This window comes from Cydia amplana, chromosome 11 (assembly GCF_948474715.1).
Source record: "Cydia amplana chromosome 11, ilCydAmpl1.1, whole genome shotgun sequence".
Taxonomy (NCBI): domain Eukaryota; kingdom Metazoa; phylum Arthropoda; class Insecta; order Lepidoptera; family Tortricidae; genus Cydia; species Cydia amplana.
The window spans coordinates 451332-475630 of NC_086079.1; the positions used below are offsets into that span (position 1 = coordinate 451332).

At 38.7% G+C, this 24299-nt stretch overlaps 3 protein-coding genes across 3 annotated transcripts; 1 reads left to right on the forward strand and 2 right to left on the reverse strand.

Annotated features, from left to right (window-relative positions):
- Nucleotides 1-5366: 5366 nt before the first annotated feature.
- LOC134651982 (uncharacterized) lies at nucleotides 5367-17280 on the forward strand. The gene is made up of 5 exons (XM_063507130.1): nucleotides 5367-5460; nucleotides 6113-6313; nucleotides 7299-7575; nucleotides 16690-16794; nucleotides 17058-17280. The coding sequence occupies exons 1-5, from the start codon at nucleotides 5433-5435 to the stop codon at nucleotides 17257-17259; spliced, it is 813 nt and encodes a 270-aa protein (XP_063363200.1). The 5' UTR covers nucleotides 5367-5432; the 3' UTR covers nucleotides 17260-17280.
- LOC134652056 (translocon-associated protein subunit alpha-like) lies at nucleotides 8461-9870 on the reverse strand (the record flags this gene model as incomplete). Its single annotated transcript, XM_063507200.1, has 2 exons — nucleotides 8461-8595; nucleotides 9712-9870. Coding segments are annotated over 2 exons (294 nt in total), but the record flags the coding sequence as incomplete, so codon positions are not given.
- A 46-nt stretch (nucleotides 17281-17326) lies between the features above and the next one.
- LOC134652147 (uncharacterized) lies at nucleotides 17327-23473 on the reverse strand. Its single transcript, XM_063507308.1, has 2 exons — nucleotides 23355-23473; nucleotides 17327-18351 (listed from the first exon to the last, which is right to left on the reverse strand). Exons 1-2 carry the CDS (start codon nucleotides 23371-23373, stop codon nucleotides 17327-17329), a joined length of 1044 nt encoding a protein of 347 aa, XP_063363378.1. The 5' UTR covers nucleotides 23374-23473.
- Nucleotides 23474-24299: the final 826 nt, after the last annotated feature.

Below are 24299 nucleotides of genomic sequence, written 5' to 3' on the forward strand. Positions count from 1 at the left end.
CCCTATAGTAGTGCTTATATTCTCTTTGTTCCCTATCTATGTCTTCTAAGTTTACTAAAATAAAATCATATCAAAATGCAGATAATTACTTAATTAGATAGTGCATATACGAGTATTTGTTATTTACAATATAATATGCCACTTGTTAATGTAAATTAGTGTACTGTTCTGGATGAATATGACATACCTGTGTAATTTTTTTGATTGGTATATATTGTACAATATACATATTAAAAATAAAACAACTGATATTTGGGTGTTTATTTAATTTAAAGGTAAATAACATAAGGGTCACTTTTCGACTTGGTTGCGTTGTACACGTACATAAACCGCCATAGGTAAGTATTGTCTGAAAAGATACTACCTACTACGAACGCCTTATATTGGGCAAGATTTAATCCTGCAACAAACATGTATGGATTAGGTAGATATTGCGAAAGAACGGCGATATAATCAAGGCTCTTAATACTGTTTAAAAGGTTTACCTTTGTAAATAGTCACAACTGATTGCTGAAAATATTAGACATGTGGGCCTATGGACGGTTTCCAGGACACAATTTATGGTCTTGTTGGATAGATTTAGGCATACGTTTTAATTTTATTTATGCCTTTTAACCCTAAAACAAAAAAACTGAACATAATCTTAAAAGTTCGAAAGAGTTCTTCCAATACTTGTCATAACCTCAATTTTAAGTAATGTTTACCATCAACGAGCATGATTGTACATTGTAGGCCCCTTAGCTTTGCTTATTCTTATTTATTGTATTGGTATTTAATGGTGACAGCAGAAATATCTCTTGAAACAGAAACGATTCAGAATGAAAACCAAATGAAAACAAATAAGGTGACGGCTGTCATTCACGATCCATATTCCACAGATAAAACACAGATGACACGCGTTTTGGAATTATTTGAACACAGTGTTGCTAACCCGCGATTTTTCAAATTTGCCGCCTTTTACTACTGACAAGATTTGGTTGACGGACTTTATCTAATCCATATCGTTTCAAGATCTATTAATTGACGTATCTTAAAGTTCGAATCGGGCAAACTTCAATTTTTACTATATTTATCGGAGTAAACTTAACATTTTTCCCCCAACATTTCTTAAATTAAATTAATAAAATAACGGATTTATACGGAAAACATCGGATTCTAAATCTTATAAGCTACTATATTAAAAAAAGTTAGCAGTAGGTACTTAACCACCCAAATATACTACAAAAGCTCAAAAAATATGTAGGTACATCAAAATATGTAAAAATATTGCCTATAGATGTTAATAATATATCCAGAGAGGAAAATGGGGACTACGTTTGTATGGAGAGGCGGCCTACCCCTTCCTCTTAAGTTTGAAAAAAATAGTTGGTTAAACTGCAATGAGAAGTTACCTTTTTCTAAGTATGTGTAGCTTATTGATCTCGTATCTCGTAGAATATACCGAGTGCTGCATGAATTGGACTAACTTCCGTCTGCCATCTAAATTCCAAGCATACTGGAGACAAAAAAAACAACGGGTTGAACTCCGGGAGTGCTGGCAGAAGTGAAAACTCAATGACTATTGCAAAATGTCTGCAGCACTATGTATAATTGAGGTTAACGCCATCTAGCGTTATTTAGTCGCATTACTTGAAACCGCTAAGCACATCACTGTTAGTACTCGAGTTATATTAATACGTTAGAGCGAAACTCACTAGATGGCATTTAAATCAATAACGACATTGAAGTAACAGTTTTTCGATCCGGTCACGGGTCCGTCTTACGTCTTACGGTCACGTGACACCTCTCGCGAGTTTAACATTTTTTCCCCACCACAAAAAGTGCACAGCGCCGCTAAAGAAGTTTTCACTTCAAAATTTTTTTTGGCGCTTTTAACTCTTCATTTAGCACAAAAAAGTCATGGTAGTAAGTTCAAGCCTGCCTAAGACAATACATGCGTTAGCAGGGAAACGAAACGAAACGCTGTCTCTATCCCATTAATATGGATTAATATGGAAGCGATAGATAGACAAGCTATTCGTTTCGTTTTCTACAAATATTACTTTTAGTATAACAAATACGTTTAAAATGTTTAAAATTTCCTATTTTACGCACTTGTATCGTAATTAAGGGGCACCCAAAAAGGCCCGCTAATATAATAATAATAATAGCGGGCAAACTCATAACACTCTTTTTGCGTCGGGGGTAAAAAGAAGATTCGTACGGGATGCTCCTTATAGTTAAATATATGCAGTTTTTCCGGAGGCAAGGCCTGCCGCCTTGCGTCCGCGGCCCCTTCCGTTCTCCCAGCGTCCGAAACGGCAGCCATCTTCAACTCTTTAATCCTCTTGGCTTCTTCTGCAAGCTTGATGACGTTCTCCAGGTTTTCCACATCCAGGACGTTGAATTCCAGCCTTTCTAGTACCTTTGTTAGGTTTTCGTTGACATCTGTGAGATATACAGACATTGAAAAAGAATTAAATAATAGTATTATCTATCTATTACCATGTGATGAATAAACTATTATCTATCAATCTGTTTTTTTTTTAAATGTGTATCCTATTTTATGCGAAATACGGGCCAGCCCTTACCTTTTGAAACATTAACGTATATCTCATCAGGACTGGCCTTACGGGCACTAAGAATGGGGCATGAATGGGGCCAGTACAGCGGCGTGACACCGCTACGTACAACGCGATTGGTTGATGATTTCACATCATGCGCGCGATTGGTCGCAACTAAAGTTGTGTTAGACTGCACGATTGCCTCGAATTCGTGAGTGACACCGCTGAACTAGTACCATCTTTAGTCCCATGTAATGTATAGCCCGTCCTGAGATATACGTCAATGTTTTGAAACCTCTATAAGGCGCTTTGCTTTTTTTTATACGTTGGGAAAAATGTTAAAACCTGTAAAGTTACGAAAGTAGTCCAAGAAGGACATGCGCCTCGGTTTGTCCGGGAACAGTCCGAAATGTATGATGTCCTCCATCCGGTCCGCGTTCGGGAGCATCTGGCCTCGTCGGAGCGCTGCGGAGGCCAACATGGCATACAGACCTGGAAAAACGTGAAAAACTTAAAAGTAATTCAAAGTATTTATTAATCTTTTGTTTCACGATTTTTTTCATATTTTTTGGACCCATGGTTCAAAAGTTAGAGCGGCCACCTATTTTTTTCTTTCGGGGCGATTTTTTCCGAAATGTTTAACTATATCAAAAAATAGTTTTTGAAGACCCCTATTCGTTTTGAAAGACCTATCCAACGACATCCCACACTATTGGGACAAAGCAAACATTTTACCGTTCTGTCTCAATTTATGATTTTTGTATCCATTCCAAATTGCAGCTTTCTAGCACTAACGACCACGGAGAAAAGCCTCGGACAGACAGACAGACGGACGGACATGGCGAAACTATAAGGGTTTTTAGGTGACTATATACGAAACCCTAAAAAATAATATTTGTTTTTTAAGTACACACACTAATATAGTCCGTCAACCAAATCTTGCCAGTAGCAATGTAAAGCAAACTAAAGTAGGGCAACACTCAAAGAGCAGTATTGCGCTAAGAAAAGCAGCAATGTACATCGAATCAACAGTTTTTTTTTTCCGCTGAGCGCGCCCTGCGTACGTCAATTCAAATTGTCACTCGCGGTTTATTAAAAAAAATTGAAACATGGACGGACAATTTAAAAGCGATGTTAAAAAAATGTTAATCAAAATGATGAACAAATTTGAAGATATCAAAAACAACTCCCTATCGTAGTGCTTATATTCTCTTTGTTCCCTATCTGTCTTCTAAGTTTACTAAAATAAAATCATATCAAAATGCAGATAATTAGATAGTGCATATATTTGTTATTTACAATATAATATGCCACTTGTTAACAATATAAGTTACTCTATGCTTGTTAATGTAAATTAGTGTACTGTTCTGGATGAATATGACATACCTGTGTAATTTTTTTGATTGGTATATATTGTACAATATACATATTAAAAATAAAACTGATATTTGGGTGTTTATTTAATTTAAAGGTAAATAAGATAAGGGTCACTTTTCGACTTGATTGCGTTGTACACGTACATAAACCGCCATAGGTAAGTATTGTCTGAAAAGATACTACCTACTACGAACGCCTTATATTGGGCAAGATTTAATCCTGCAACAAACATGTATGGATTAGGTAGATATTGCGAAAGAACGGCGATATAATCAAGGCTCTTAATACTGTTTAAAAGGTTTACCTTTGTAAATAGTCACAACTGATTGCTGAAAATATTAGACATGTGGGCCTATGGACGGTTTCCAGGACACAATTTATGGTCTTGTTGGATAGATTTAGGCATACGTTTTAATTTTATTTATGCCTTTTAACACTAAAACAAAAAAACTGAACATAATCATAAAAGTTCGAAAGAGTTCTTCCAATTACTTGTCATAACCTCAATTTTTAGTAATGTTTACCATCAACGAGCATGATTGTACATTGTAGGCCCCTTAGCTTTGCTTATTCTTATTTAATGTATTGGTATTTAATGGTGACAGCAGAAATATCTCTTGAAACAGAAACGATTCAGAATGAAAACCAAATGAAAACAAATAAGGTGACGGCTGTCATTTATGATCCACATTCCACAGATAAAACACAGATGACACGCGTTTTGGAATTATTTGAACACAGTGTTGCTAACCCGCGATTTTTCAAATTTGCCGCCTTTTACTACTGACAAGATTTGGTTGACGGACTTTAGATATAAATTATAAACTGAAATAGATATCACACATTCCAAAGATAAATAATATTATGATTAGATGCTTTCAAAGATTGCATACACCAGAGAATTTGGAATGGGTACCGCCGTGGCCGGGTGGTCTAGTGGTCAGGAGAGCGATTTTTGAATTATCGCTCTCGCTCGCTCGATTTCGCCACAAAATTCGGTGGAATATGGCGAAATGCTAAGTTTGAAATACGAAATTGGAAATGTGTGTGTCACAGCTCATAGAACTAGTATTATTATATAATCTCCAAATACACCCCCCCCCTCGGCGCCTGAGGCGCAATATGGCTCAGGGTAAAAAAAAAGTTTGGAGACCCCTGGTATGGTGTCAAGGTGTAAATGTGCCTTACTTACAGGTAGCCACCACCGCTAACCCCAAATACACAAGTCTTCGCATGTAGATATCCCTCGTCGTTTATTAAAGTATTGAAAGTAGGTATATTCAAAGTATAAGTAATTTAATTTTTACTCGATTGTAAAAATGTTAATTTCCATAATGGTACCTACCTACATATTGATTGAAAATATTAATGGTTCTTCATTATAATTTTAAAATAGGCACTTCTTATTAAAACGTTTGAGTAACATCATTATTTATATACTTACAGCACTCCTGTTTTACTTTCGGTATTCCCGATGTAATTGTTGGTTAAAAGGAACACATATTAAGCGAAATGTTACTTTTTATACTCTCTATTACAGGTAAAGGTGACAGTCCATTTCCAACCGCAGCTCTGCTGCACTACTGTTCATTTTACTATGGAAATTGACAGTAACAGCGACGCGTTCAGTACCAGTAGTGCAGCTGCGGTCAGAAATGGAATGTTACCCTAACACATCAAAAACCCCATAAAGGATGACTCACGCTAGACCGGGCCTGACCCGGGTCGAGGAGTCCGACATGTCATTTTCTATGACGGCTGATCCGTGATCACGTGGTGCTTTCTATGGAAAACGAAGCGCCGGAAGCTCCGGCCTGGCCCCGGCCCGGTCCAGCTTGATTCGAGTCATCCTTTAAGCGTAAGCAGTCTAGCTGTATGTAAGGCGTGCGACTTCTTAACCAGAGCTCGCGGGTTCGGTGAATGAAAACATCGTGACACCGCGAGGAAAACGGACTCAGTCCATAAAGACTCAGTTTATAGTACTAGACCTAAGAGTTTATCATATGACAATGTGACAACACTCTAAGTGTAATTAAATAGTCAGAAGGCGGCAACCTCAACGCTAGGGATTAGCCGAGGTATCCGTTTTTGGGAAAAGCTCCCTAGACTCCCTTTGTGAGACAGGTATTCAGCCTCAGGAAGAAATTACATACTCATACAGTGCTTGCATTTAAAGTTTTTTGGCTTAACAGTTCACCTAGCCTCAGCCCGTTTTCTCGTAAGCAACGCGGTACTGAAGGTCGTGCATGGCAACATTAGTCTGATGGACGACATGAAGCTGCCGCCGCCGTCGCGGCGAGCCGACATGGAGAACGACATCACGTTCGGTGGGCACGAGGAGATGCCAGACTTCCACGACTTCCAAAATGAGATCGAAAACTTACAGCAATGGAGTAAGTCTAGTCAGAATTCACAGAGTGAAATACTTGGAGGATACAACTAAACGGAGTAGCCATTAACAGGCTTTCCCCTCTGTCGAAAATAGGCGGCCAACGGTCATACACAATGTATGGACTGACGTTTATCTGACATGGCTATTTTTACGTTACGCATACATTTGACGTTCCCCTCCCCCGCAAAAATCGGCAGACTGTTTTGTACAGAAAATTACAGACATGGCGTCTCCGTTTGATTATATCCTCCAAGGTGAAATAGGATCACGTGAGGATCACCTTAGCTACGGCTCCTTCATTCCTTATATGTATAAGTAGACATAACGACAGGTACTTAACTGACCTTCAAAAATGTTCCTAGCAGTAAGTAAGAGTTACAAAAAAAAATACGGGCATGGGAAGCTGGAAATCCTAGAGGACATTTAGGGCACCTGTATTAGTTACCTAAATGTATATGCAGCCTTCCCTTTCTTCGACCGTTTAAGAATCCTGCGCTTTTAAGGGTCTGCCATCTTGTGGCCTTAACTCTGAGTTAGTTGTCTAACACTGGAACACGCAAGGGGCCCTAACTATTGACATAATATATCTAAGGACGGGCAATACGGTCCCATTCGCCAGTACAGCGGTGTCACGCACACGAATTCGACGCAATCGTGCAGTCTAACGCCACAATGCGATTGGTTGATGAGTTCGCATCACGCGCGCCTTTGGTCGCAACTAGTTGCGTTAGACTGGACGATTGGCTCGAATTCGTGAGTGATACCGCTGAACTAGCACCATTCTTAGTGCCCGTAGGGCCCATCCATAGATCAATGCCATTAACTTAACCAGATAATTCGCCACGCCAACAAGCAGTTGCCAGTCCCAGTTCACGTATGATTCCTTGAGTTTTGTTTTGCCTTTTACAATACACCGGAAACTTAAACTTACACTTCATGCCTTCACAACAGAGGGTTCATGCGTATTTTCGATCACCATCTTTCAGCCGTGGAACTAACCAGCACCAGCACCTCACACGACCTCGACCTAAAAGACCTGGACGACGCCTCAAAAATGCTCACCAACATAAAGCAACACCTGGAAGTGGCCGCTCAAGAGCAGCTGGAGACGAGGAGGCAGAACGACGAGCTGAAACTACCCCACGAGGTTGACCAGATGTGGAAAGATCCGGTGAAGTTGCGGGAGTGGTATTATATGAAGCTGTGCCTGTCGTTTCTGATACATATTCGGTTCCAGATGGACACGGCGATACGACAGAAAATGTGAGAAAGCCATTCCTATATAGGTATCATACTTAGCTTGTCAAAAAAGAGCAGGCCGTTTTTTGAGACATGCGTCGCTTAATGACATAATCCGTCGGTCTCTTGCCACCATCAATGTGCCTGCTCTTCTTGAGCCGACTGGCTTTTTCAGAGATGATGGCAAGAGGCCTGATGGGGTGTCCTTAGTTTCTTGGAGATTACTTAGCTCATATAGGTGTTGAAACTTCATATAATCAAAAACTGTTGTGCAACATTTTAATTTATAATTGCTTTTCTAAACTCTTTCTGAGGTACTTTTTAGGGTTCCGTAGCCAAATGGCAAAAAACGGAACCCTTATAGATTCGTCATGTCTGTCTGTCTGTCTGTCCGTCTGTCTGTCCGTCCGTATGTCACAGCCACTTTTCTCCGAAACTATAAGAACTATACTGTTGAAACTTGGTAAGTAGATGTATTCTGTGAACCGCATTAAGATTTTCACACAAAAATAGAAAAAAAAAACAATAAATTTTTGGGGTTCCCCATACTTCGAACTGAAACTCAAAATTTTTTTTTTCATCAAACCCATACGTGTGGGGTATATTGGATAGGTCTTCAAAAATGATATTGAGGTTTCTAATATCATTTTTTTCTAAACTGAATAGTTTGCGGGAGAGACACTTCCAAAGTGGTAAAATGTGTGTCCCCCCCCCCCCGTAACTTCTAAAATAAGAGAATGATAAAACTAAAAAAAATATATGATGTACATTACCATGTAAACTTCCACCGAAAATTGGTTTGAACGAGATCTAGTAAGTAGTTTTTTTTTAATACGTCATAAATCGCCTAAATACGGAACCCTTCATGGGCAAGTCCGACTCGCACTTGGCCGCTTTTATTAACTTGGTCTAACAAAATACCTGGTAATAGTTCCCGCTGGCGTCTCTGTAGTTGAGCTGCACGTGGAGCCCGAACGGCCGGCCGGCGAACGCCTCGTTGGGGATGAAGGAGTACGCGAAGGTTGCTTCTTGCAGGGGCTTCACCTGAACAGAAAAAAAAAACTTAGTTGTAGCACAGAATAACTAATAGTACTACCGTACAGAAAATTCACTCCTTCACAAAAGTCAGGTTTAGATATAAAATTACACCTATATCGCCGCCTGCAAGCAAAATTGAAACTTATAACCGCACACGAACCGTGAATCTCCTTTGCGCGCCGCAGTTTTATGACCGAGCTGTGAGTGTCGGCACGGGGTTATCACATGACAAGTTTTTATACCTATACCCAACGATTTATTGTTTTTAAGATAAATATGTAGGAATTACAAACGTTGATTATGTAAACATACATATTTTATCCGAAGATAGCATGTCTGATTCTCGCGGAAGTAAGTTTCGAAGCCATTGTGTATTTTCAATTTTGCGCGAGCGCCGCGTGACACGACTATCGTGCGCGCCGAGCGGCAGCCCACTGCCATACGCCTGTCCGATGGGCGCGCCGGCCAAATGTACCTAAACTGCGGAGTGACACACCCCTGGTTGTAGTAAGATTATTTTTATGATATAGGATGCAAACGAGCAGACGAATCGCCTGATGGTGAGCAATTACGATCGCCTATGATCGCCTGCGACACTAGTGGTTGCAATTGCCTTGCCGGCCCTTAAGATGGGAATACGCTGTTTTCTTAAGGTCGTATCGATCCAGAAATAACGCGGGCGACAGGCTCATATCCACGTAGTGAGGGATTCAAGTGTTAACTTAACACCCAAGGTGGAAATAATTTAGCTACCAATAATGGACGTAATTTTTTTTTTCCAAACACGTTTTTTTTCAAATTTGGGTTTTTTTATGTTATTTCTACTCAGAATCACGAGCTCTTTCTATCCTAATAGGAAAAAAAAAGTGTCCTAAGGTTTTTATTTCCATTCCGTCACCATTTTTCATGGACTTTGTATGGTGGTCGCGTAATGGAAAGATCGAAAAATGTATGGAAATTTTGGGACACTTGTTTTCTCCTATTAGGATAGAAAGAGCTCGTGATTCTGAGTAGAAATAACATAAAAAATCCCAAATTTGAAAAAAAAGTGTTTGGGACAACAAAAAAAAAACGCCCTAATACAATCAGATGAAAACGTTCATAATTGGATGCAACAATTACCTCGCGGTGGTAAGGCAGGGCGGTGAAGTTCTGGATGTAGTATGTGTAGTCCATCGGGTAACGGAAGGAAGCCTCCATGGTCTCAACCACATAGTCTTCGGAGCCCTTGTTGATGAAGCCGACGAGGAACTCCACGGGGAAGCCGGCTTGTAGGTCTGTGGACAAATTACAAGTATTTTAACACATTCATTGCCATCCAGCAAAACAAGTCATCCGCGCCAGGCCACAAACATTTCGTCATATAAAGCTGTGGTACCCCGATCCCGGCCTGGGAACGAAATCACAAAATATCCAATAGTCGGGTTTTAACACTGAGTGTGTTAACAAATTGGCAGTTATTTATTATTTTAGAGTCAGACCACACTAAGTTTTCATCAAATATGGAGCTTATTTTTTATTTATTTATATGTTATTTCTACTCAGAATCACGAGCTCTTTCTATCCTAATAGGAAAAAAAAAGTGTCCTAAGGTTTTTATTTCCATTCCGTCACCATTTTTCATGGACTTTGTATGGTGGTCGCGTAATGGAAAGATCGAAAAATGTATGGAAATTTTGGGACACTTGTTTTCTCCTATTAGGATAGAAAGAGCTCGTGATTCTGAGTAGAAATAACATAAAAAATCCCAAATTTGAAAAAATTGTGTGAAATTGTGTGAACCTTTATATGAATTTAAAAATAGGACTAACTATTTAAACACCCTATCGACCTTTGGACTCCTTGCTGGTCACACTAAGCCAACAAGGGAAAAAAATTGCTTGGATCATTTTATTTTAAGGGTAAATAAAACTATATACTCTCCTACTATTGCTATTATTAAGACTACTATAACAGATCATTTTACCACTTTCTTGTCTTTATCTAAAATTAAAAAAGCAACTACAGTTAATAAAACTAAGACCACAATTAATTTCGATAATGCTTTAAAACACATCCAAGAAAAAAACTTATCTAATCTTATATTCTGTACTGACCCCAATGTTTTGACAGATAGTTTAATAAATATGCTTAGCGATTCCATAAAAGAAAATACTAAAATCAGTCAAATACCTAGTGCGAAGCGTGTTATAAAGCCTTGGATGTCTCCAGGAATATTACGCTGTATACGGAACCGCAATAAGTTACAAAGACAAGTACGTAATAACCCTGATGACACAATACTAAAAATAACTTACATTCGTTACAGAAATTTTTGTAAAAAACTTATAAAAAACTTAAAAAGACAATTTGAAAAAGATCTTCTGGCGAACTCAGTAAACAATAATAAATTACTGTGGAAAAATATAAAAAAACTGACTTTCACAAATAAATCTAATAAAGCTCCCTCAGAGCTTACAAATATGAGAACAACCCCAATTGAATCGGCCAATCACATAAATGATTATTTCGCTAACATCGGGAAAGAGCTGGCTGAACAAATCGACTCAAACCCTCAGGATTTAAGGAACTTTCTTGGTCGCCTCCCTGTACAATCTACATCATTTGTATTGCTACCCACTAACCCTGACGAAGTTCACACTACCTTGATAAATCTAAAATCAAATAGCGCACCTGGCTGGGATAACATCACAACCAGTTTTCTCAAATTTATAGCTAAAGAAATAGTCCCTGTTTTAACCCATCTGGTAAACCTCTGCTTCGACCAAGGAATATTCCCCAAAGCTTTGAAAAAAGCATTAATTACACCCGTTTATAAGAGTGGAGACAGAGGCGACGTCAGTAATTATAGGCCAATCTCAGTTTTACCCGCACTTTCGAAAATTTTGGAAAAACTCTTTAACACTAGACTGTTAAACTTTTTAAATAAATGTAATCTTCTATCGGCGGCACAATTTGGTTTCAGGCGCGGAATGTCAACTGAAGATGCAATAACCTCTCTTACCTCACTAGTAGCGGATAACCTGGACAATGGTAATAAGTGCTTAGCTGTCTTTTTGGACTTAAAAAAGGCCTTTGACACCGTCTCTGTTCCTATTCTTTTACACAAACTTGAAAAAATGGGGGTTAGAGGGTCACCTCTTGCTCTTCTTAAAAATTATCTTACTGAAAGGAAACAAAGAGTGAAACTATCACAATATACCAGTGACGATGTAGACATCTCTTACGGCGTACCCCAGGGTAGCGTATTAGGCCCTACGCTATTTTTGGTTTACATTAATGACCTGTGTAATATTACATTACCTAACGCTAAACTTTTTTCTTATGCTGACGATACCGCAGTGGTCGTTACAGGAAAAACATGGAATGAGGTTAAAATCAGTACAGAACTGGGCATGTCTTACATCGCTAAATGGTTAAGAATGAATTTACTAACACTTAACACCAAAAAAACAAATTACATGTGTTTTAGTATAACCAGTAGTTCACAACCAACTTGGGATACTAATCTTAAAATACACTTCGATCAACCTTGTGACGGTGCCAGTTGCGACTGCCCATCTATCGAAAAAATTGCAAACATCAAATATTTGGGAGTTATGTTGGATGAGCATCTCAATTGGTACGGTCACATTGATCAGGTCATTGTTAGAGTTAGAAAGTTGCTCTGGATTTTCAAGACTTTAAGACATATTGTGCCGGGAATAATAACAACGAAACGATCAAAGTCGCGTAATTTATTAAATGAAATTTACACCTCCTTGGCACAATCAGTCCTGATGTATTGCATAACTGCTTGGGGAGGTGCAGCAAAAACTCGTTTTATAGACCTTGAAAGAGCGCAGAGGGCACTTATCAAAATTATGTATTTTAAGAAGGCCACATTTTCCACTGATCTGTTATACCAAATCAGCGGAATCTTATCAGTTCGGAAATTGTACATATTGCAGACCACTCTAAAAAAGCATAAAACTCTCCCGTACAACCCAAACTACAAGAATAAGAGGCACAAAATATATATTGCTAAGGTGGTTAAGACTAAAACTAAATTTGCTAGATCACAGTTCGTCACCACATCTGCGCACCTTTACAATAAAATTAATAATGTACTAGATATTCACTCCAAACCGCATACAGAGTGCAAAAATGTTTTAATTAAATGGTTGGAAAGTAAAACGTATGATGAGACAGAAAATTTACTGAGATGAAGCTCACGCTCGACACACACCCACACCCACCCACCCACACACACACACACACACACACACACACACACACACACACACACACACACACACACACACGCACACACACACGCACACGCACACGCACACGCACACGCACACGCACACGCACACACACACACACACACACACACACACACACACACACACACACACACACACACACACACACACACACACACACACACACACACACACACACACACACACAGAAGAACCCATAAATTTAATTGTTTATGAATTAAAATTAGCATAGACCTTAGCATTACCTTACCTCCGTAGGTACATAGACTTAGTTTTAGTTTAGGTAAAAAAAGTTGTGCTTCCTTTGTATTTACATTGTAATACTGTATACTGTAATTTTGTGTAATTAATTAGTTTAGTTTAATTTAATTGTATACCTAAGTACATTATGTTACATAGGGAAGAGCGGTGTTACCCAACACGGGCATATTTTTGCTTACAGGGTAGCTCCATCCCTTGCATCATAAATATGTGTATTTTTTGAAATAAAGAATTTTGTAATTTTTTTTTTGTAATATTACTGCCACGTTTGTGTAGAGTTGTAGAGTTAGCGTGGTTAGAGTCTACCACCAACAGTTTCATAGCCATAGCACAGAATAAATAATGGTACTAGATACAGAGGACTCACTCTCTAACAAAACACGTTTGTTACGATCAGCACAGATATGGCCGCTAGGTGGCGACAGCGCCACGCGCGGCTTATGGCTTTCCCGAAAATTGGGGCGGAACGGATTTACTTTTAACTACCTGTAGCAAAGCGACGAAATTGCGGAGTGAGCCACGCCACGCCTGGCCATAGTGAACCATATTAGTATGAAAAGAAGGTTGATTTTTGTTTAAATATTTTATATAGTTCGTTTTTAGGATTCCGTAGCCAAATGGCAAAAAACGGAACCCTTAAAATAGATTCGTCATGTCTGTCTGTCTGTCCGTGTATGTCACAGTCACTTTTCTCCGAAACTATAAGAACTATACTGTTGAAACTTGGTAAGTAGATGTATTCTGTGAACCGCATTAAGATTTTCACACAAAAATAGAAAAAAAACAATACATTTTTGGGGTTCCCTATACTTAGAACTGAAACTCAAAATTTTTTTTTTCATCAAACCTATACGTGTGGGGTATCTATGGATAGGTCTTCAAAAATGATATTGAGGTTTCTAATATCATTTTTTTCTAAACTGAATAGTTTGCGCGAGAGACACTTCCAAAGTGGTAAAATGTGTGTCCCCCCCCCCTGTAACTTCTAAAATAACAGAATGATAAAACTAAAAAAAATATATGATGTACATTACCGTGTAAACTTCCACCAAAAATTGGTTTGAACGAGATCTAGTAAGTAGTTTTTTTTAATACGTCATAAATCGCCTAAATACGGAACCCTTCATGGGCGAGTCCGACTCGCACTTGGCCGCTTTTTGTATGTACATTTGACTTTTTAAGTAGGTATATATTAAAACTATAACGCCAGAACGCCCAATATACTAATTTAAAACTCCAATTAATCCTAAAATTCACATCGCAAATAAATTGTACCCCAAAAATATAAAATACTATTATTTTCTAATAATAAGCATTTTATTTTACTGCGTCATCTCCATGTGAGCCATTATAGCTACACAGTATTAAGGATGACTCACGTTAGACCGGGCCGACCGGGCCCTGTCTGGGCCGGAGCTTTTGGCGCTTACTTGTCTATGACAGATGACAGGTGATCACGTGATGCTTTCCATAGAAAACGAAGCTCCGGAAGTTCCGGCCCGGACACGGTCCGCTCTAACATGAGTCATCCTTTACTGGTACAGTCACCAGCATAAATAAATGACTATGGGCAGCCGTGCAAAAATATCTGATGTTCCATTGGAGGGTCAGACTGTACGAAAGGGGGGGCTGGGACTTAGAATTTTTTTTGACAAAGTGGTATCATTATGACACTATTTTTAAATGATTGTAATGTGTAGATCACGTCAAAATAAGCATCTTTTATTGGAAAAACTTTTCTCTAAAATAAAAAATGGCCGAGTTAGACGCGACCAAAGGTTGATGTTTTTAAAGGGAGCTGGGACTTGTAAAATTGTATTATTATAAAAACGTCGGTTCTGGCGCTTCGCCGGCCGCTGCCGCGGCACGCTCGCTTCGCTCGCTCGGCTCGCGCGCTGTATGGTCGCAGTTCTACCTAACACTCCTCCTCGCTTCGCTCGTCGTCGTACCTACTCCGACCTGCCTTAAAAGCCTGGCCTGCCTTAAGCTCTATCTCCGCCATTTTCAGTTTTAGTAAAAAGTTTTCCAAGTTAAAGTTGCTTATTTCGATGTGTTCTATACATTAAAATAATTTAAAATATATGTCATAATGACACCACTCTCAATGAAAATTTTCTAAGTCCCAGCTCCCTTTAAAAATATCAATCTTTGGAGGCGTCTAACTCGGCCATTTTTTATTTTAGAGAAAAGTTTTTCCAATAAAAGATGCTTATTTTGACGTGATATACACATTACAATCATTTAAAAATAGTGTCATAATGACACCACTTTGTCAAAAACAAATCTAAGTCCCAGCCCCCCCCTTTGCTACAGTCCAACCCATTGGAGGCATAAGTATATGACGACACTACCTCGGTAAAAATATGTGATCCTTTGTGACCAGCAAAAATATCGTTAGTCCGTATCCGCATAAATATCGGATCGGGTCGCTTAAAAATATTTGATTACTCATAAAATTCAAAATTATGTGATTACTCTCATCTGGAATAAATATCTCTCCACTGTAAAAGCAAATACATCGGATGGACGACAGACCGCCTATTTAGCTGACACATTGGAAAATCACAAATATGTTATCGACCTTTAAAAACGAACCATACATGTTTGGTATAGAGCCGTAAATTGTATAAAGTGATTTGACAATTCACGAAAAGAGTGCCGACTTGTCATTGTATATGTCTGTCTCACATTATATTCTATCATCGATTTGACGGAATAAACTGGATATAATTTTGAATTGTAACGTATTGCAATCATGAATCTAGTATATAACTGGATCTGGCATGAGGGGTGGGGGAAATGACAAAACGGGATAGTCTTATGTATCTTTCAGTAGGAGTAGCAGCGAAAGCGCTATTATTGTTTGTCCTTGTCAGTCTCACAGGTTGACCTCTTCATCATTCTTTTTTATGTAAGAAGGAGGTTTATTACACATTGTCTATTAAAAGTCTACCTAAATTATGTCACAATTTAAAATTGCAAATGAAATATGTGAGACAGACATATGCAATGACAAGTCTGCACTCTTTTCGTGAATTGTCAAATCACTTCAAACAATGTAAGGCTCTATGCTATCCAGGTATGGTTCGTTTTTGCCGATTGATGACATATTTCATAATTTCGTGTCAGATATATAGGCGGTCCGTTTGCCATCCGATGTATTTGCATTCACATTGGAGAGATATTTATGCCAAATGAGAGTAATCACATAATTTTGATTTTTATGAGTAATCAAATATTTTTAAGCGATCCGATCCGATATTTATGCGGATACAGAGTAACGATGTTTTTGCCGGCCACAAAGCATCACATATTTTTACCGAGGTAGTGTCGTCATATACTTATGCCTCCAATGGAGCATCAGATATTTTTGCACGGCTGCCCACAGTCATATATTTTTGCTGGTGACTGTACTACCCACGTCATGTAAACTGTTTAACCTTTTTAATATGTATAAATACATAATCGTGATCGTTAAGTATTTACAGCAAGTTTACAGGCGATTATTATGTAAAAATATAAGATAAAAGTAAATAAGTGTACAACTTCTTATGCTGATGGTAATTGGCAGGGCAACTAACCCGTACCCGGCCTACCGCATCGGCTACCTGTTCAGCCGGGTGATGAAGATCAAGACCCAGATGTACAGGCTCATGGAAGAGTGGAACACGATGGTGTAAGGAATTATCAGCCTCCGCCCGTCACTTCCAGTATTAGGCTGGTTTTAGTGTCACGCGGACCGTCCGTGCGGATTGCCAAATTGTATGAGAACGCACCCTGGACTTAATACATATTGGTCCGGTCACCGGTGCCGAGCGATCCGCACGGACGGTCCGCGTGACACTAAAACCAGCCTTAAACGCTGCCTGAACTTAATACATGTTGGTCCGGTGCGGAGCGATAAGTTGATCATCATATTTAAATCCTAACTTTGTTCAGCAACCAGACGGCGATACAAAACCGTCCAAACTGGCGCACGAAGAAGCACAACCTGCTGCTGCTGCTGCAGATGTACGAGAGGATGCTGCAGCTGGACGTGGACGCCAAGGATGCCGTGGAGATGGTCAAGTTCCAGTTCTTCGGCCGGGAGCAATTCCAGACGGAATATAATGTGCCTCCGACGAAACCTTTCTTCAAATAGAAATGGACTAGTGGAAATAAACATTCTTTAGACTTTAAAAAATTAAAGAAAAAGATAAAAGTAAATTTTATTCCATAAACATTTTATCAAAAGAGCTTGCAAGGTCCCTGGGAGATTTTAAACTTGTGTTTGTAAATATTTGATGTTTGACCATGTTGTCGTTGGATACTATCAGATCTGACAACAGGTCTACATCAAACCACTTAGTCTCCATTCTCTCGAGGGCGTAAGCGATGTCGATGTAGCTGTGGTATGGACGGTAAACCCCCGCGAAACCTTGCCTGATCATGTTACACATCCGAATACTCTTCTGCGACACAGAGGAAAACGTTTTACCAGCCTGATCTGCTTTTGCGAAAAGGAACCCCAATTTGTACAACCCTGATCTCCTATGCCGGTTTCTTAAATCCTGCATAAATGTCATCCTGTTCCTCGCCTGGTATATTGCTTGTTTCATCAATTCAATAATGTACTGGTGTATATGCATGTAGTTGAACTGAAACATGTTTCCGTCGAGGTTATGCTTGCCGGCTCTGAATCTTCGAGCTGCTTGTACTGGCAACTTGGCTCTGCCGTTTTCTACTTGAAGACTCAAGAGCTCATCTGTGTTATCAACGCCTTTAACTAGGGACACCATTTCTTTACGTCTTGTGATGTTTTTGCCAGTTAATATTCGTTCTTTATCTATTTGGTCCCAAACTGTTGTGAGCGCGTATTTTTCCAGAAAATCTTTGAATACTGGCTTAGTATTTTTGTTTACAGGCAGAAATGTCCCGTACTTTTCATGGAAGGGTTTGCGAGATGTCTTAGTAGTTACGTTAGCATTCATTTCGAGTTGGTATTTCTTTACTACGTCTATACTTTCTTTGATATCCACTTCTTCTTCAGACAATATGTCAAGTGTCTCATATTCTCCTGCTGGATTTTTATTTCTATCTCTTATTTTGTATTTATCAATATTGAACGGGTTCTTTGGTGGATACTGAGTATTAGTATTCTTGGTTGTCTTGGCATTTTTTGAAGTTCTCCCGATTTTTTGGGTTTGTTTGTCAGCGGGAAGACCCTCAATGTTGATAGTACACAGAAGAATAACTGAAATTTTTTAACAAAAATATAATAAATAGGTAGGTAGTACGAGGGGCGTTCAAAATATTCTCGGTATTGATATCTTACAACCTCTTCTAAAATTTCTTTCGTTACTGGCCGCTAAGGTTTATTCATTGACATTAAAAAAAAGTATAATTCGAACCGAGATGTTCTTTTGTTTTTCTGCAATTGCTGAACAAACATGAACATCATGTGGGAATTGACAATGTTAACTAAATTAGAACATCGATGCGTGATAAAATTCTTGACAAAACAGGGTAAAAATCAAAAAACCATAAAAGAGGAAATGGATTGTGTTTACCGTGAGTCTGCTCCTTCTTTATCTACCATTCAAAAGTGGTCAAGCGAGTTTAAACGTGGAAGGGAGAGTGTTGAAGACGACCCTAGACCTGGCCGGCCTGTAGTAGCTACTTCACAAGAAAATATTGATAAAGTGGAAAAACTTATATTGGAAGATGGTCGAGTGAAGGTAAAATCTATAGCACAAGTAACCAATCTCTCTATTGGTACCGTACATGATATTATCCATGACCATCTTAATATGTCAAAAGTAAGTGCAAGATGGGTTCCGCGAATGCTGACTCGGCTTCAAAAAGACATGCGTGTAGCTTGTTGTTCCGATTTTATTGACTTGTGCGGTGAAAATCCTGATGAGGTGCTGCAAAGAATAGTTACTGGAGATGAAACCTGGGTTCATCATTATGACCCAGAGAGTAAACAAGAGTCCATGCAGTGGCACATTAAGGGTTCAGCTCATCCCAAGAAGTTCAAGGTCATCCCTTCAGCTGGCAAGGTCATGGCCACGATATTTTGGGATTGTGAAGGAGTATTACTGATCGATTATAAAGAAAAAGGTGTAAATATCACAGGACAGTACTACGCTAACATTCTACGCCAATTAAAGGATGTAATCAAAGAAAAGAGGCGAGGAAAGTTAACCAAAGGTGTTATGCTTCTGCATGACAACGCCCCCGTCCATACTGCTCATATTGCCAAGGCAGCTATTGTTTAATGTGGGTTTGAAACTGTTACTCACCCACCGTATAGTCCGGACTTAGCCCCCAGCGACTTCTTTTTGTTCCCCAATCTTAAAAAGGATCTGCGTGGAAATAAATTTTCCGATGATAAAGCATTGAAGGCGGCAGTGGAGGAGCATTTTTACACCAAAGATAAAAAATATTTTTATGCAGGATTAAAAAAAATAATTGATCGATCTTTTAAGTGTATGAACATAGGGGGGGAGTATATTGAAAAATAAAAATATCAAACTTTTCGTACTTGTTTGTTTTCATTCTCATACCGAGAATATTTTGAATACCCCTCGTAAGTAGTAATAAAATAAAATAAACTTTAGTTTCTGATACTAAACAAGTAACGAAACATAATATTTCTTCCTGAGGCTTTACTAATTAGTGAAACAATTTTTTTATATCTACTTAAGGACATTTTCTAAAGCCGATAGTTATGATTTAAACATAAATAATTCTGCTCTTGCATATACATATGTTAAAGCCAAGTCACAAACAAGAGAATCGTTTAATCGAATTGTATATATACTTACTAAAAAGGAATCATAAGACAATATAGAAAGAAAAACAGGTGACATTTTACTTAGCGAGCTTTGTGATCTAAGACTGAACTGGGCCCAGTTTGGTTGGTTTATGAAGTTTGGGAACAAACCAAATTATTATTTTTAATTTCAAAGTTTCAATAAAACAAATTCTCATTTAGGTATGTATAAGGTTTTATTTTGAGCACGAAAAACAATAAAATGAGATTTGGTGAGAACTTTAACAAAAGCATAGCAAATCCAATGGTTATTAGGATTTTGCCGATTATGTAACTTTAACCTCTAACCTCTAGCCACACAGGGTACTATAAAAGGTCTCTCGTTCAGCCGGGCTAGCCCATGATTGGCGCGACAGTATCTCGCCGCGAGATAGACTACCCGTCCCACTTTTATTAATATAGTTAGAAAAAGACGGGTAGTCTATCTCGCGGCGAGATACTGTCGCGCCAATCATGTGCTAGGCCTACTGTTCTTTTTTAAATCTTTATTTTGACGAATGTAATTTCATATGTCTTGGCAAGTTTTGATGTCTGGGCGGCTGTAGGATAGACCAGCTTATTCAATAAACATTTGGTCAAAAGCCTCGACAACCATCTTAGGCGTAGTTAGATTCTTGTCATTTAAGATAATTTTTCGAGCTATCAGATCGTTAGATATCAGCAAATCTTTATATATATCCACATCAAACCACCTGGCTAACAACCGCTCGATATTGTACGCTATATCCATATAAAATTTGTATACACGATTTGCCTCAAATATTCTCTGTCGCGTCACCGAACAATCTCTGAACGCTTTGAATGCGAGGGAAGAGAAAATTTTACATGCGTAATCAGTTTTAGCAAAAAGGTATCCCATCTTGTACAACGCTGTCGTCCTATATTTCTCTCTTAGGTGTTGCATGACCGTCATTCTGTCCCTAGCGTAGTAGATGGTGTGTCTCATGAAGTACATGATGGTTTCAAGGTCACCGTGTTTCACGGGGTCGTGGTTTGTGATTGGCTGTGGTACTGGCCACTGGTTGTTCCACCGGCGACCGCTACGCGGAACTTCGAGACCAAGCAGCTCATCTGTCGAGTCCAAGCTTTTCGATAATGAGAAAATTTTTAAATCATCTGTTTCGTTGCGTCCTACAATCAGCGCTTCTTGTTTGATCTGTTCCCATAACGCCATTGCCTCATATTTTTCAATGAAGTCTGTAAACTTCCAATCGCCTGGAGTCTTAATGACGTTATTTTCAAGCTCTTTATTTTCATCTATGCCATATTTTTGGAAATAATCTTCAAAGACGTAGGGATGGAAGAGCGCCTGATCATTATTTTCGATTAGGTTGTCGATGGTCTCGTTATCGGGCGGCGTGTATAGAGAATGATGGTTTGATTCGGCCAAATATTTGTCTATAAAATGTTCCAGAGTCCAGTTGGTCGCTGTACATGGTTTCTCACGCTGAGCATCCTCTTCAGCCAAGGCTTTGGAAAGTTTTTCATGAAGAATCTTTCGGCGGCTTTCTTGGTCATATTTCCAGTGCTCAATAAGCGGCTCTTCAGTGGCATTGGGCACGAGTGTGGCACCAAATGTGAACACCAATGCAACTGGAAATAAGGTTTTCTTTAAACACCAAAGCAAGAAATACTTAGGACATACTGAAAGCTCTTGTAAGCTCTTGTATTCCCATTTTTGATCATCGTTTGACAGTGAAACTAACCTGAAAAGCACACGGCTCTTTTTTCTTAGGCACATTTGTTAATATATTTTTCACCTCAGCAGCTCGAACAAGGGTACTTTGCTACTTAAAAACAGTGAGCAAAATAGCATTTTGCTCACTGAGTGATACAAAATGAGCAAAGTTTTGCTCATTTTGTATCACTCAGTAACACGAAAAAGTGTCATTCTATGGAATGTATACTCAAGTACGGTTCATTTTGGTAACAAGTTCATTTGGGTTTCATTCGTTATGAGAATAGTTTTTTTCAATATTGGTATTAATTCTAATCGTAATATCGTTTATTGCAAACCATGGTACAATACAATACTTAGATGTTACAATAGAAAAAGATTACATGGCACCCTGGTAGGGTATGGCAATTATCATTAAGTCTACATTAATTAAATATTATATTTAGTACACTTAAATATTCTTTTACTATAGTGTTTGATCATTAGTGTATTTTGGGTTTACTGTCGCATGCACCGGAATCGTATATTCATATTTTTTGACAGTTTTAATATGGCGGTTTGTTTACATAGTTAGCAAGTTCTAAAGTGTCATTCAATAGAACTTGCTAACTATGTAAACAAACCGCCATACTAAAATTGACACTGAATGTCAAATTACTAGTAACTTGTTTACATAGTTAGCAAGTTCTATTGAATGACACTTTATAAAATGACACTTCACATAAATAAACGGGTTCAATTCAGATCGCTCACGCCATGCCTACCCGTAGTAGCTCACTGTGTAATGAAATTATTAGTTGTAATTACTCCGCTAGTTGTAATTGCCCCTCGGCGGGATAGTTACAACTATTTTTGCCTTAAAACTTATTTTAAAGTTTGATTCAAAATTTTTTGGACGCGAGTCTTAAATGTCGTTTTCGGTAGTCAAATTTGTACTTAATAAATTACCAGTCGAAATTGCCTCGCTGCACTAAAGTAGGTATATAACTAGTTTTAATTTATAAGTGTGTTTCCTATCACGACTCCCCTAATTAATTGACCAAGCGTTAGCGAAGGTCTCCCTTTCAGCTTGGGCAAAAATACTTTGCAGGTATGACGTTTTTACAGTAGGTACATATGGTGCTATACTACTTTACCGCCATAGTGCGTGCCTACGTCAAACATTTAAAGGACTATATGTAATGTAAAACGTTGTACAATAGGTACATGCACGTGCGAAAATGTAATTCGCAACTCGTGTCGATTTCAAACACTACCTTCGGTCGTGTTTCAATTTATCGCCACTCGTTGCGAATTGACTACTTACCTACTTTTCGTACTTGTATTGCAATGTACTATTACAGTATATATGGTGCTACTTAGGCTATAGTGCGATAATTGGCACACTATGCCGAAAATTTAAAGGGCCGTATGTACTGTAAAACGTTGTAAGTACGATACATGTGCGAATAGGGGAATTCACAACTCGTGTCGGTCGCGCCCCGGCGACCGCCTGCCAGGGCCCGGCCGCCCGTGGCGGGTCGAGGGGCGGCGGCAAGCCTAAAGCCCCCTCCACACTGATGCGCGAATCGTGGCGCGATTCACGCACATAGTCTGGTAGGAGCTTAAAGCATTTTGGGTGATCATGGTGATGATGATGACAAAATCCAAATTTATGGAGATTTATTACATAATATCTGGGAGGGCGCCCCCCACTTTGAAAACCCTGGATTAGATAGAATAGATGTAAAAAATTACTCACGAGCAACGGCTAATATCATTTTCCAACTTAGTATTTCACAGCAAATGTAAGCAGTTATTACTTTTTTATTAGCCTAAGTATACTCGTGTAAATAATCATTAGAAAATATTAATGCAATTATATTAAGTAAGTAGTTGAAACTTTTACGATTTTCGCAAATAGTTTTTTCGCAAATGAAATGGAAATTAACCGTGCACACTAAGAATTATTTATTTTTGCCGAAGTTTAAAACGTGACGTTATGTTCTTGGTAGCAGGAAGACTGGTAGAAAGGGTATCAAAATTGTCTAGCTGCTGAGATTTTACCAACTACCCGCATTTTAAAAATGACAAAATGAAGTCTGACAATGTGCGAGACTTTGGTTTATGTCATTAACAAACAAAAATCTTTGAAAAAAAAAACTGACTTCTGTAACTACTATCATCAGAACTCAAGCTTGACAAAAATGTAGCTTAAAAACTTAACATGTTTACCAAACATAACGAAGAGGACAAATCGCCAAACGTGGACTATGCGTCGTTGAAGAGTTCCGTTCTGATCATCATCAGCAGTTCCACTTCCTCAAATGTCACTTTTTTAGATGTATATGCTTGATCTGTAGATAAACACATAAAAATCAGTATATGTATGCCTTTAAGATTTGAGGAGTTTCGTCACCACGTCATCAGAACCAGGGTTTGAAAAAAACGGGACCAATGTGTATGCATGTACATACAAACAAAAAAAAATTCAAAATCGGTCCAGTAATGACGGAGATATCGAGTAACAAACATTAAAAAAACATACAACCGAACTGATAACCGCTCCTTTTGAGATTTGGAAGTCGGTTAAAAATGGAGATGGGTGGAACCAATGGCGGAACATGATGGCAGGTGAACAAACATTTGTATGTAGTGGCCTTTTATACGACGAAAGTGCAGCAGTGGGGGACAAAAGACACGATGA

Bases quoted from the DNA above. Each gene is read 5' to 3' on its own strand.
- LOC134651982 (XM_063507130.1), top strand. From the start codon at position 5,433: ATGTTACTTTTTATACTCTCTATTACAG. The intron at 5,461-6,112 runs GTAAAGGTGACA...TTGGCTTAACAG, and splicing joins TTTTATACTCTCTATTACAG to TTCACCTAGCCTCAGCCCGT. The intron at 16,795-17,057 runs GTAAGGAATTAT...AACTTTGTTCAG, and splicing joins GAAGAGTGGAACACGATGGT to CAACCAGACGGCGATACAAA.